General features: G+C 39.9%; 1 protein-coding gene across 5 annotated transcripts in view; it reads right to left on the reverse strand.

The window, feature by feature from the left end:
* The window catches only part of SEMA4D (semaphorin 4D), a 1587330-nt gene that overhangs the window by 360573 nt on the left and 1211096 nt on the right, over positions 1-15661 (reverse strand). For 2 of the 5 annotated variants that reach the window (XM_044064318.1, XM_044064317.1), the window contains exon 15: positions 10552-10755. The exons of 1 other annotated variant lie outside the window; for it this stretch is intronic. In XM_044064318.1, the coding sequence (XP_043920253.1) occupies positions 10552-10755 (204 nt within the window). Of the gene's footprint in view, positions 1-10551; positions 10756-11163; positions 13435-15661 lie in introns of those variants that run through there. 2 more of the 5 variants (XM_044064316.1, XM_044064315.1) reach the window with 1 other exon arrangement.

Raw genomic sequence — 15661 nt, forward strand, 5'->3', positions numbered from 1 at the left:
GGCTGCAGAAGTAGATGCAGCCTGGTGAAGTGAGATCTGATCCCCTGGGGAATATGTTTTCCATGGTGCTTATAGCAGAAATTAATGCAATGGCTTATCCATTTAGAAATAGTTTGTTTTTAAATAGCCTTCCCCTCTGCCCCTGCAGCAAATGCTACCAGCAATTGTTCAGATTTTCTTCAAGATTTAGTCCTGTCCATGTAGAATCTTAGTTGTCTGTGCACATCCAAGGAATGCAGAATCCGTTCCCCTTTGTTCTGTGGATTGGGAAAGAAGGTTGGCAAATGAATGGACTGATTAAGCACCACACTGGAAACCACCTTGGGCATGAAGGATGGATTGGTCCTGAGAGATACCCTGTCCGCATGAAAGATGATGAAAGGCTCCACTGCCATAAGGGCCTGTAATTCAGATATCCTTCTAGCTGAAGTGATTGCTAAAAGGAAGGCTGTTTTCCAAGAAAGAAATTTTAAGTCTGCAGTAGCAGCTGGCTTGAAAGGAGGTAGAGTGTGTTTCTCCAAAACAAAGTTAAGGTCCTAGGTAGGGGCAGGAGCTCTCCTGGGTGGTCTCAAGTTTTCTGCCCCTCTGACATACTGCTTGAGCAGAGGATGTGAGAAGAGGGGTGGTTCCGTGTTATAGTGAGCTGAAATAGCTGAGGCGTGGATTTTAATTGAGGAAAGAGACAGGCCCTTGTGAAGCATCTCAGTTAAGTATTGCAAAATCTGAGGTAAATTGGGTGCTGCTGTGCTCATCCCTAAAGATTGGTTCCAAGCACAGAATCTTTTCCATTTGTCAGCATAAGATTTTCTAGTACTAGGTCTCCTCGTCTCCAAGATGACACCCATCACAGGTTTGCTGAGGGATGATAAAGGTGAATTTAAGTGATAAGCCAGGCTGCAAGGTTTAATGTTGGAAGATGAGGGTGCAGAATTTGGTTCTCCTGCTGAGACAGCAGGGAAGGGGTCTGAGGCAGGTGCCATGGAGATATTTGTGACACACTGCACAGGAGGGGGTACCAGTGTTGGCGCGGTCAGTCTGGAGCAATCAAAATCATCCTTGGTTTGTCCTGTCTGACTTTTAGTAGAACTTTGGAGAGCAGTGGCAGAGAGGGAAAAGTGTAGACTGATAGATTTTTCCAGCGAAGGACAGAGCATCCACTTTCCAGCCTTGTTTGTGGGGAGTCCTTGTGCAAAACTTGTCCAACTGGTAGTTCTGAGGGGAGGAAAATAGATCTATGTCTGGGCTCCCCCATTTGTTTGTCAACATGTTGAAAATCCGTAGTTCCAGTTTCCACTCGTGTGGGTCCATGAGGTTTCTGCATAATCCATCTGCCAGTGTATTCAATTTTCCTGGTAGGAATTGAGCTTGTAAATGCACTTGGTAGCTCAGGGCTGTGTTCCACAATGCCATGGCTAGTCTGCAGAGTGGGTAGGAATGTGTACCCCCCTGCTTGTTTATGTACCACATAACCATGATGTTGTCCGTCTTTACCATTAGTTGTCCTGGGACAATGTAGTCCTTGAAGGCTGTCAGAGCATTCTGTACAGCTAACATTTCTTTTTGATTGATATGTAGGTGCATTTTATTTGGGTTCCATTTTCCCTGAATGCACTTCCCTGTCAGGTGAGCCCCCCATGCATAGTGTGATGAATCTGTAGTTAGGGTTTGGGCGGCAGAGGATAGTGTGAATGGTAATCCCTTGTTTTGGTTGCAGGCTTCTGCCCACCATAGGAACTCCAGGCTTAGGCAAGGTATGATAGGAATCATTGTTTCCAGGCTGTGACAATGTTGACTCCATAGACTTTTTAGGTACCACTGTAGTTTCCTCATATGCAGTCTTGCATATGGAATTAGAAGAATGCATGAGGCCATGAACCCCAAGGCTTGCAGTATTTGTCTTGCAGATAGCAGGGTTTTTGTGGCCATTTGTTTGAAGTAAGTTACCAAATGAATTTGCTTCTCTGGCGTGAGGAAAGCCATCTGGGCAGTTGTATTTAAGCTTGCACCCAGGAATGTAATCTGTTGACAGGCTACCAGTTGTGATTTATATTTGTTTATGGTGTACCCTGGACAAGTTAGAACCCTTTTTACAAACTCCACATGATGTAAAAGTATGGGCTGGTTTTCTGCCTGAATTAGACAATCATCCAGGTAAGGATATATTTGAATATTTCTTTGCCTACAAACTGCAATTACTGGAGCCAGGCACTTTGTGAATACCCTGGGCGCAGTGGACAAGCCAAAGGGCAGTGCAGAGAACTGATAATGCAAATAGCCTGCTTTGAAGTGTAGGTATCTTCTGCAAGATTCCCTGATTGGGATGTGCAGGTATGCTTCTTTTAAATCTGGAGTTGCCAACCAGGCGTCTTTGCCTAGCATAGGTAGTAAATGGTGAAGAGTCAGCATCTTGAATTTTGGAATCTCCAAAAAGGTGTTTAGAGTAGAGAGGTCCAGGATTGGACGCCATGATTTGTCTTTTCTGGGTACCAGGAAAAGCCTTGAATAGAAACCTTGTCCCTTTTCCTCTTCTGGCACCAGTTGAATAGCACCCATGCTTAAGAGAGAAAGTACTTGATTTTGAGCCTCTGCCCACTGATTTGGGGGCAGATCTGGACACTCGTTTGGTGTTGGCAATGTATGGAAATGAAATCTGTATCCCTGGGACACTATATTTAAAACCCATTTGTCCTGGGTTATGAGTTCCCAGTTCTTTGCATGAAGAGCAATCTTTCCCCCCAAAGGGGCGGTTGAAAGAAGTGCTTGGTAATTTTAACAGGAAGTCATTGAGACTGTTTACTGTAGGGGGGTGTCTTGGTATTTCCAGATTTGGAAGTGGAGGCCCCCCATTGCTTAGCTCTGAGAGTACCCTGGGACTGAAACCTGGGGTATTTGCTGTGTCTGGGTTTGGCTTGAGAGGATCTGAAAGGGGCTGGAAAGGACCAATTCTTAGTAGGCCAATGCCTACTAAATCTCGGAGGTTGCACTTGTAAGAAATCTTTAACAGTTTGCATAGATTTAGCTTTATCTTCCATCTTTTTTAGAACTTCTTCAGCCTTATTGCCAAAGAGGCGGTCCTGATTTAAAGCAGCATCCAACAATTTAACTTTAACATGATCAGGCAAAGATTGCTCCTTAAGCCAAGCATGCCTTCTAAGCACAGACCCAGAAACAGCAGCCCTGCAGGAGGCCTCTAAAGAATCAAAACCACATTGCAAAGTATGTTTTCCAACTTGTTCAGCAGAATGCATTAAATCCTGTAAACCTTTACTTTCCACACAGTCAGGAATCAAGATAATTTTCTGTTTAAGCAGTCCAATAATATGCTGTTGATATTTTATCATATGAAATTGGTAGTTTAATGCTCTGATTGCCAAGGTCGCAGAAGTATAAACATTTTTACCCCATCTATCCAGCGCCCTGGAATCTCTATCAGAAGGGGTAGGATTTTTAGCAGCAGAAGCCTTAATGCCTTTGGGCCCCTGAGAAATGGCTTCTGGATCTGCAACAGGGTTTTTGAAAAGGAACTTGTATGACTCAGGAACCCTGTAGTATCTATCAGGTTTACTAGGAGCGGAAGGCAGGGAATCAGGGGCCAAACTGGATTCCAAGAACACATCATCAACATTGTCTAGTACAGGAGGTATAGGCAAAGGCCTATATTGAGGTAGAAGCAGGAAATCCCTAAGCCTCTTTTTTGAATCAGAAAATTCCTGGCTTTCCCAGTGGAAATTCTCCCTCAAAGCATGTAAAGTTTCCCCAAAAGAAAAATCCTCAGGAGGGGAAGCAGAGGGAACAGAGTCCTCTGCATCGGAATCCTCATAAGTAGGTATGGGCAAATCCAGGGCATTAGAAAAGTCAGAAGAAACAGAATCCTGATCAGAAGATTCATAATCAAGTTCAGCCCTAGGCCTCTTAGAGAGGGGGGGTTGACTACCCCTGATTAGAGAAATTAGATCTTCAAACAAAAATAAACCAAACCGAACAAGTCCAACAAGTCCAATGGCCCAAAGATATACACAAAAATGTATGTGTTGCACAAGAAATTTAATGAAGCGCTTTTCATCACTGTTAATTCAGTAACTTCATCAGATCAAATAAAAACACTTCAAAACATGTTTAAGTAACAAATTTAAACAGCATCACATGTTTGAAACTTCCTATCAACAACCAGGACTGTGTTAACACATGTTTTTAAAGGGAAACAACTAACATATTTATACAATTTAAATACACTTAACTATTCAATAAAATATAAATATATAGCAAAGCCTGAACATTCTATATACTTCAAAAAAATGTTAAAAACTAAAAAGTATCATCTGTTTAAACTTTTAGTTTCTAACCTGCAGCCTGCTATTAACAACCGGGGTTGTGGTGGTTCTTCATCTATCACTAATGCATCAATAACTCCAGCTCAACGGTCACCACGGGCGTTGACCTCCAATTCAGTCAACTTAGTAAATGAGCAGGAGAGAATGCAGAGCAGTGTGGAACTCACAGAGGTTCCACAGTTCGGCAATTGGATCAACGACACTTCAAGGTTCTTGGCATGCTTTGGGCAAGGCCAGGAGCAGTTGGTCGATAACATTGAGGACCAACAGGTTAGTTCTCGCTTGTTAACTGATATTTCAGAACAGTTTGGTTTATTTTTGTTTGGAGAATCTACACCAGTTTGTTTCAGTGTATTTGTCTATGGCGTCTGGTACTTCTGGCAGTCCAAGTAGCCCTCGTCTGTTTGTTTCACCCCAAACACAGACGGACATACTGAATGTTACATCGTTACTAAACGCTTTATCTAAGCGTGTGTACTCTATTGTTTCCCGTTTGGACTCGGCGGAAGAACGCTACACTCAACGGGGTTTTCTTCAGCAGGCAAACTCTGTTACTACCTCATTACAGCGGGTGGTTGTGCCGGGAGTTTCTAACCTGCAGCTTGCTATTAACAACCAGGGTTGTGGTTCTTCTTCATCTATTATTAATGCATCAATAACTACAGCTCAATGGTCACCACTGGTGTTGACCGCCAATTCAGTAAACTTAGTAAATGAGCAGGACAGAACGCAGAGCGGTGTGGAACTCACAGAGGTTCCACAGTTTGGCAATTGGACCAGTGACACTTCAAGGTTCTTGGCATGCTTTGGACAAGGCCAGGAGCAGTGATCAATAACACTGCGAACCAACAGGTTAGTTCTCGCTCGTTAACTGATAAACTAAAATTACTTGATCAAAAGTCACTTAAACTTAAGAAACAGCAACTAGAAGTAGTGTACTTTAAAGAATGTTTACATGAACGAGTTGTTCCAAAAGGTCTGCAGTACCATCAATACCCTACGGGTCTTCAAGGCTGACTCCCCTTTCCATCTGGAGCTTGTATCTTTGTTTGACCAACAGGGGTTTGACCTTATGCAACTGATGATTAAACATTATTCTATTCAAATAGAAGAACTGACTAAAGAAGTGTTAGATTTGAAAACTGATATCATTTCACATTTGGACTTTTCCAGATACAAATACGATTATGAAAGGTCTTTTTCCAGCATAGACCAACTGCTGGACAGACTAAAGTACAATAAAATAAAAAAAATGAAGTGGGACCGTTTAGCCTACAGCAACGACACAGCTTACCCCAAACCATCATCAGCTCAAGTGGGAGGGGGGGTTAATGATACTAACAACCCTCCGCAACAGGAGTTCAATAACCTTAACAATGATATTACTGAGGATGGGGGTGAAACTAGTCCTGACAGGGACATTGTGAGACGGAGTGAATGGATCCGGAACAATAACAACAGCCATCCTGATGTTAACCAACAAGGTGTCAATGCTTGTGATAACAATTCAAATTTTCACAATGTCAAACACCCTGGAGCTTTTCGGAAGAGACAATACTATCAGAACCAAAAAAAAAACAAACAGTGGAACAATAGACACAAAAGATAACACAGGATAGTGGCTTGGATGTTAAAATTGTGAAAAACTCTACTGGGGACTATAACATTTTCAACTATTCATCTGTTTACATAGATCCAGCACTTGTTGATCTCCTTGCTAAGGGCAATACATTTGTCCCTAATATACATTTGAACATTGTACAATCCATTGTGGACTTAAAGTACTTTGTTAAGAAACTTAATCTTACTGTCTTATTTGGCAATATGGTGGATAGTGATCGGGTTTTCAGGGTCCCTAGTATATTTAATCCACCTTTACATCCCGTACTTAGTATTTTTGAAAATGTTTATGAACTTGATTTAAGGCACATTGTCCATACTCAAGAACACTACAACATCAGAAGGGTTAGGAATGATAACATCACCCGAGAGGAGGTACTAGCTTTGAACACACTAAGATCTTTGCTAGTGAGAGTAGTCAAACCTGATAAAGGGGGTGGGTTGGCTATCTTTGACCTTGTGGATTATAACACTAGAATGGGAACACTCTTGAATGGTGATGCTTATTCTAAAGTGCCACTTAATGAAATCAATGTTGCTTATGGTCGTATTAGATGTTACCTTAATGACTTATTTATTGAGGCAAAAATTTACATCAATATGTATAATTACATGACAACTCTGTGGCCAAAAATTCCTGTTATGTTTGGTATCCCCAAGGTGCACAAGGACTTGGTAACCCCCCCCATGAGACCTTTGATAGATGGGAGGGGTTCTATTACATATTCTTGTGCGAAGGTAGTGGACACAATTTTGCAGAGGTACTTGGTGTCCGAATCCCAGGTCTGTAAAGACTCCTGGACTTTCCTGCAAAAGATCAACGACCTTGAGTTCCACAATGACAACAACCTTTTAAACATCGATGTTAAAGATCTTTATACATCGATCCCTCATCTGGAAGGGGTCGAATGGGTGAACTTGATGCTTAAAACTAAGGGAGCACCAGCCCATGAGATATACCTGATAGAAGTTTTACTTGACTTAATTCTCACTAACAACTTCTTTACTTTTAATAAGGATTTCTACCTCCAGAAGAGGGGTGTGGCCATGGGTTCACCATGTGGGGCCAGCTTGGCCGATTTAGTAACGGCACATATGGGAAAGAAAATTTATTCTTAACAACCCCCACCATATGTCCAAACTTGTATATTACACTCATTTTTTGGACAATATTTTCATCCTTTTCAAAGGTGATGGAACACAGGCATGAAACTTTGTTGATTATTTAAATCATACAACCGAGTTTCTCGATTTTACGTTTAATTTTAACTGTAACTCTATCGACTACCTCGATATTAGGTTAACTAAGGATGTGGTGAATAATAGATATGTGTCCAAAATTTTTAGAAAGGACACTTACTGTAATTCATTTCTTCACTTTACAAGCAGTCACCCCTTTACACAAAAATGCTCTATTGTTAAGGGTCAACTTATTATAGCAGCTAAAATGGTCTCTTTGATGGCCGATTTTATTGATGAATGTGAGTTACTGAGTAATATGTTTCGACATCGGGGATATCCAAGTAACCTGATTGACCCATTAGTTGATGAAGTGCAATTTAAAAGGCAGAATGGGTTAATCAAGTCCATACTGAGTGATTCAGGGGTGACCATTGGAACTGAACAAACAGTTTCTGGTTCTAAGTCTGGGTGTCTCAGCCAAGAGTTGACTGACTAATTCTACCATGATGCCTAATTACAGAACTAGTTTCATTACTACATATTGTAAGGACAGCGATAAAGTTAGATTTCTATTACATAAAAACTGGGAATTTATTAGCAATGACAAACTCCTAGCTGAAAAATTAGGAGGTGTCCCCAAACTCGTGTTTAGAGGAGGTCTCAGTCTTAAAAATTTATTAGAAAGGCATGAATCAATGAATGCGAATAGACATGCAGAGATGTTTATGTGTGGTATGTGCAGGTTATGTAGATTTATTGAGTTAGGTAAGACATTTACAGTTAATGAGAAGAAGTTTGAATTAAAACACAAACTTAACTGCAACTCCAAGTTTGTTGTGTATATCGCTAAGTGTTCATCCTGCACAGCTTTCTATGTTGGAAAAATGGAGCGCAGGCTCCGTGATAGAGTGTGATGAACACACCCATGCAACTGACATCAATAAAAGTGACAATTCTCTTTCTAAACATTCATACTCGAGTGGGGGATACAGGTTCATGTTTAAGGCAATTGACCAAGTCCAGGTAGATGTTAGGGGTGGCCCATTTAACTTGCTTTTAGAGGAACATGAATTAGCCTGGCAGCTGACACTGAATGCCTTTTCTAGTCCAGGTCTCAATGAAGCATGTAATATCACCTGTTTGCTCAAGTTAAAAAGTTTAAACAGATGATGCTTTTTAGTTTTTAACATTTTTTGAAGTGCATAGAATATTCAGGGTTTGCTATATATTTATATTTTATTGAATAGTTAAGTGTATTTAAATTGTATAAATATGTTAGTTGTTTCCCTTTAAAAACATGTGTTAACACAGTACTGGTTGTTGATAGGAAGTTTCAAATATGTGATGTTGTTTAAATTTGTTACTTAAACATGTTTTGAAGTTTTTTTATTTGATCTGATGAAGTTACTGAATTAACAGTGACAAAAAGCGCTTCATTAAATTTCTTGTGCAACACACATGTTTTTGTGTATATCTTTGGGTCATTGGACTTGTTGGACTTGTTCATAGATTCACAGATTAGTACTACGCTAACTGCCCTTGCGAGCCATTTTAAGCTTAGCCAATTATCCCTTGTGAGACTCAAACCCTGCACCTTGTGTTTGTAAGGCAAACACCTTAACCATTAGGCCACCCTCCCAACCTCGGTTTGGCTTATTTTTGTTTGGAGAAATTAGATCTTCAGCCATTTTTATCATTTGTTTTTTAGGCATAGGGGCCTGAACACGTGGCCTGGGCGTCGTTTTTTTTAGACATGGATTGAGATTTAGGCCTTAGTAATTAAGGCGGTGTCGATTTAATATGCAAGTCTGTAGGCCTGAATACACCCTCAGAAGCCGGTGCCTGCACAGCGGCTCCGGACCGATCCAAGGTAGAGAAATCCGCTGGTTCCATAGGTGAAGCATCTCGCGGCATACCGGACTCCAAATGGGTCTCAGTAGAGGCCTGCAAATCAGATGTAGCAGGTATCAGGGGCTGCTAAAGCACCTCACTGACTACTGGCGAACTGGCAACTGGCTTAGGAGAAGCGTTATCGGCAATTTTGGACCTCAGTGGCCTGTCTCTGTTTTTATCCTTGCGTTTTTTTGGAATTCCGGTAGTCGGAAGGCTAACCGATTACATTTCTGGATAATTAAACCGAGAACTGAAATAATTAGAGGCAAAATGTACTGATGACGGACAGTGTGCTGATTAAATAAAGCACAAAACCTACAGCAAGGTACAATGTGGTCAGGGCCTAGGCAAGGAATATAGTACGAATGAAAATCTTTATGAGGTATTTGCTTTCCACAAGTAATGCAATTATTAACTTTTACAGACATTGGTAAGGAGCAAGAAAAAGTTTCCCCAGTGGGGTACTTAGCTTTTAGTTGAAGACTTCGGTTCTGAAACTCGAAAACGAAAATTTCAGGAGTCAGCCGACTGGCACTTGCAAACTGCTTCTGCTTTGGGCACCGCACGGCAAGAAAGACTGATGTAATGACGTCGGCTGCATATTTTATACCCCTGACGACCTGACGTCATTGAGGAAGGGACAGCATCTGACGCAGGACCCAAGACTTTGTTAATCAGGCCGACTGAGGGCAACCTGCCAGCAGATTACCCAAATGTAATGACTGCAACAGTGAAACATGAAGAACATCTGCAATCAACTGTACCATAATCCTACAGACCACTTACAATAAAGATATTAAAAAGGTCTTGACATCAGTCGTTATCAAACATTGTATAATGAATGCAAACTACCAATCAAATGGTTTCTCACACAGTTTTAATACCTTACGAGTCCAGCTCCAAGTTTCCCAACTTACTTACCAAACAAATGCATAAATCAAGCATTGCAAATTTTATGAAAATGTATCTATACACACATAACTACTTGACCTACTTTACCACTTAGCCAGTAAGACTTTCCAGCTGTAAAACTTCTGCCGTACAAATTTTTCCATTTCAGATTCATCAAGTATTACATACTTTTATTTTTTTTTTTTACAGTGACAGCCAGTTTTCCAGCAAAAACAGCAGGCCAGCTGGTCTGCACTGTGAGACTTATCTCCATTTACACTTCTGTGAAGAACTACATTCATCTTCATTCATTTCTGGGGAACCACCATCTCTCAACCTGCTAAAACAACTGTTGCACGTGTTGCCAGCATCCGTACTCTTTCAGTGTTCTAAGATGTGATCTTCCTGTCCCACGGTCTCCTCCACTTTCCTTGAGGATCTTTTTTTCCCTAAGCAGACTGGGTGGTGCTGACCCCATTCTCAAACGCAGTTATGACACAAATGCATTCCTTTTTTTTTAATGAATACTGGATTAAAATATTACAAAAGGGTTATGACCACAATGAATATTTCTGATTTACACTGTTTTCTACAAATAATGTAATATGACATTGCACTCAAAGCATGTACTCACCCAAGGCTTGGCAGAAGAGAAGAAACCATCCATGGCTACTGACACTTTGAGTCTGGTCACTTAAAAAAGGTGGCAAAAGTTTGACAACTGCATTCTCTGTGCCATACCAACTATCAGGCTGTGTAATGGTGACTGAAGGAGAGCACATTCTCACGGAAGGCAAAGAAGAGGTGCCAACAGGAGAGGAAGGCAAAGGAGGAAAGGCTGTGGGATGGAAAGGCAAAAAAAAGACAGAAAGAGGGAACTAAGGCTAGAGGTTTGTGCACAGAGGAATGATACCATGCAGATAAAGACATGCGAGATACAATGATATGAGAAAAGATGCAGCTGAAGAAAAAAGAAACACTATGCTATACAATGACTAGTCTGTCACACAGAATCCCAGCCTGAAAGCCCCATGCAAACATCATGCTTGCCAATGACTTTTCAAAATTCAGTGAGACACTTTGAAAAAAAGTTTTTGATATGCAAGTCTAAATCCACATTAAATGGTTATGAGTGTTCTTACACTAAGGCAGTATACATAAGATCTGAAAAAAAAGATTTTAAAAAACAAAGCAATATTTGCAGACATACTAAATAACATTATGCATAGAAAAAGATATAACAGAATAAAACAATATGTTATTTTATTTCTTTACATGGAAATGTTTTGCTGATGCAGATTAAAAACAATCTGAAAATTAACTTCAGCAAAAAGAACTGCTTATGATACAGTTTGGAAATCAGATGTTACCTTGAATGTCACAGTTAAGTAGCCTGAATGTACTTGCAGCTTATCAACCATAATTAGAAATCTGCTTCCTGAAATTCAGTCTGCAATCAGAGTAGCACTGTATTGTACTCTCCTTCTTTTGCAAGTTAACCTATATCTGCTTATCATTTCATCAGCATTTTGTAATAGTTTTCATCATTTAACCCAAAACACTTCCACAGTTCACGAACCTCTCAGAACAATGTACCTCAGAAGTACTATGGCTATCTACCTGTACAAATTTACAGTATTTTAATTAATATAAAAATATGTAACTCCTTTCATCAACACACAGAATAACAGTCTCAGCTGTTCTAACAAAATACAAATTGTCTCAAAAAACAGCATAATGGAACAATTATGTCACTATTTTCCACAAAAGGAAAAATGGAAGAGCCATTTGCAAAGAAAAAAAAAATTGTATCCCTGAGAATTTCTTAAAAGTCAAAATAGAACTGGAAGTTCTTCTATATATCAGATCCAATCACTTCCGTTTTACTTCTGTACTCATTTACAGAGTCTTTTCTAGTACAAGAGAATCTTTCAGTCGTACAATGACTTGTCCAAATAAGGGCGACTGCCTTGTAATTACCAATCTGATAAACTAGCCATTTTCCAATCTGGAAATTACAAGTCAGCAAGTTGTGTTTGCTAACTACAGCTTACAAAAAACATATATTTTTTTCTTTCCATTCCAGAAATCTCTTTTTACAGAAGAGTAGTCTACTTGAGAGCATGCGTATTGACTGAAGTAGTTACCGTAAGTGAAGAAAGAGCAAAGCATACTGTCATGCTCATACTTTTGAAAAAATATACTGGAAACTGGGGACTATACAATAATTCTGTAGGAATCTTAAAATGAGAAGTACAGCTGTTTTACAATATTTGCTGAAAAACTTTGTAGCATACCTCAGTACTGGATATTCACTTCCATTATATTCTCAAAAGTAACTTTTTTATTTTCTGTTTGTAACCAATGTCAGTTAGCAGATGTTAGGTTGGCTGTGTCCAAAATTAATGAACATACATAACAGTGAAACTGTGACCTCTGACATAATGTCACTGCTGGTCAGTTAAGTGGATTAAATGCTGGACCATACATTCTGAGTCTGGCAATCTCTACTTTGGTCATAATAAACATCTTGAAAACATTCACAGTACAAAGCAGTGTCACTCTTCCCCATCAGAATCAACATATTTAAGGTTTGATGCTACATCGAAAGGCTTATCTTTCTCAGTGACTGCTTCCTGTGATGTTTCTTCATGTACTAATTTACCGTTTTCACAGTCTGGCTCCATTTCATATCCTGAATCATGGACTGACTTGGGTTGCTCATTCTGCTGGCTCTGTACATTGTTTAGACATGGTTTCTGCATTAGTCCCTCTTTTTGGCCTCGTTCACAGTCAGCTAATTCTGAAGTAGACTTCTTACTTCTTAACGCTGAACAATATGAGCGAACATTTGGTAAGAAACCCTTGTAAAAACTGTACCACAAAAGGATTAGAAAAAGTGAACAAAATATTGCTAAGAAAGCTGCATAAATACCACAGTCTTTGGATTCTAAATAGTCAACTCTTTGAAAAGAAGGACATGTTACGGTTTGTGATGCTTCAGCTGCAGAAATTGTTGAAACAACAAATGTTGTTTTTAGCGGGGCTACTGTTGTAGGTAGTGTTTCCAAAGTTGAACTCAACAGTTCTACAGTAGGGTTTCTCGTAGTATCCATGTTACTTGTAAAAGCGGAAGAACTTGCTGAGTGTGTTGTAGACTGCATGGATGACTCCATGGTGATTTGTATTGTTGATGTAACAGAAGCAGTTGCTGTGTGGTGCACAATGGGTGGGGCTTTAAGAATATACCCTGCCATCTTATGGGAATGGAACTTATTCTTTACTTTTTCACGTGAGAAGCATTCATACAACCCATAATCCCCTTGAGATACATTAAAAATCAGCAACATTTCTGAATGAAGATAATACTTTGGACTGTCTGTTGAAATTATCATTTCTGTTTCATTGAACTTCCAAATGCCATAAGCTAGCTGTGACTTAATATGGCATACCATTTTAGCTACTTCTCCAGGTTTTAATATCTGGACTGGATACGTCTCATATCCTTCATCAACCTCTGCAAATGAACAAAATAAATGCAGTTTTGAAATGGAAACATATTCAACTAAAGAACTAAAAGAAAAACCATAATGAATGTTAACAAAAGTGGTGCATGCCGCATGAGTTACTGATGACAAAACAACAAATCATGATAAAAGTTATACATTCAAATTCTGAAGTGCAGTTTACCAGCATGAGCCAACATTCATGCTCTAACATACTCCTCCACAAACAGTTTTCTCGTCTTATCTTCCCAATTCTGTACATATCAAATGCATCTTGCTGACTGACTCAGATGCCATTAATAAAATCAAGTGCAGTACACTTAAGTGATAATTTGCTAAAACAGTACATCTGTTGGGAGGGAGGGTTCTGCAGAAGTATTACATGGACAGCTATCAGTTTCTGTTTTCTCTAATTGTTATGAATAAAGATGAACAATTGCTTGACATTGTCATGCCACCACATACATTATGATAGCCTTTTATACCTTTACCACCACTTTCCATCTCAAATACCACAGACAACTCGTGAAGCTGATCTCTGGGTTTTCCTATAAAGGAGGCTGAAAGACACACTTGAAAGAGAAAAAATGAAAACAAGTCCAGGAAGACAGTGCAGTGCAGGAAACAAACACATGCTGCAAAAATCTATTTGGAATATCTGCAGGTTAGGCAAATATGGAGAAGTTATCATAAGGCAGAAAGAGTAGTGTTACATGACTATTCATCAGTAACAACTTCAGTGATTTATATGTGCAAAATCAAAACTGAAATTAGCATCAAACACATGCTTTTAGCATTTTTAGGGGGGCACATAATCATCCATGTGGTTAGGAAGCTCTAATCCTCTCCCTTAAATAAAATCATGTTTGAAGTTGTCATGGGTTGAAGAAAGTTAAGCTGAATCTCCATTTCCAAAGCCTGTTAAGTGTTATAAAAAGGAATGTTTGCTGTTCATTGCAGCATCACAATGTTCCACACAAATAAAAGTACTGAGAATTACTATAGGTGAGAAACATTCCATTATGGAAGCAGTGATTTTCATACTGTCCAAACAGTAGCTAAGTATAAGCAGTCCCAAAGCAGTTAGAAGATGATGAAGCTATCTATCTGGGGACTGTTTAAAAGGACAGATGTTCTAAAGAAGGTGTCAGCCAGACTCAAGACATAAGAGGGTTAAACAGACACAGCAAAGTCAACTGTGAGATTAAGATAGCCTCCCAGGTGAAAGATAACATAAAGCCTTCTTCAGCTATGTCAGAAATATCAATGGCAGCACACAGCAATGTGCTGAACTTATGGTTAAGGGTGCCACATTCACTGAGGCTGGTAATATAGAGAAAGTACAGTTGTGTACACTTACCATAAATGTAGCTGTTCGAGTGTATTCACTGTTGCAGTCATCACATTTGGGTTATCTGCCTGCAGGTAGCCCTCAGTCTGCCTGATTATTAAAGTCTTGGGTCCTGCGTCAGTTGCTGTCTCATCTTCCATGATGTCAGGTAGTCAGGGGAATAAAGCATGCAGCCGACGCCATTTTATCAGTTTTTCTTGCCCCAGATGTTAGGTACCCCATAATGGGAAGCAATTATATACAAGGTTACACCTCCAACAACAAAGCAAATACACCAGAAAGCTTTAAACACAGTAAACAAGAAAAGAGGTATAGTCAATAGAAGTCAGGGGGGCTGGAGGGAGGGCAACCAGGACTGCAACAGTGAATACACTCGAACATCTACATTTATGTTAAGTGTACACAACTGTACTATTTTATTTATGTTTCACTGTTGCAGTCATCACATTTTGGTAGATTCCCAAAGCTAAGGAAGGGAGGAGGCAATTATATAGCATTAGTACCAGCTATAAGGCCCTGCAAGATTTCAGTGGCAAAACCAGCTCTGGCTTTAGAAAAAATTGGCAAGTGGTAATGCTTGGTGAAGGTATGTATAGAACTCCAGGTAGCAGCTTCTAGGATGTCACTGGTAGGGACACCTCTGAGAAAGGCTGTAGAGGTAGATGCAGCCCTGGTGGAATGAGGTCTTATCCCCTGCGGGGTAGGTTTTCCATGGTGCTTACAGCAGGAATTAATGCAATGGCCTATCCAAATGATTTGCTTAGAAATGGCCTTCCCCTCTGCCCCTGTTGCAAATGCAACCAGCAGCTGTTCAGATTTCCTGAGAGGTTTAGTCCTGTCCAAGTAAAATCTAAGTTGTTTGTGCACGTCCAAGGAGTGCAGTATTC

The sequence above is a fragment of the Protopterus annectens genome, chromosome 2.part2 (assembly GCF_019279795.1).
Source record: "Protopterus annectens isolate FY-2018-M chromosome 2.part2, PAN1.0, whole genome shotgun sequence".
Classification (NCBI taxonomy): domain Eukaryota; kingdom Metazoa; phylum Chordata; order Ceratodontiformes; family Protopteridae; genus Protopterus; species Protopterus annectens.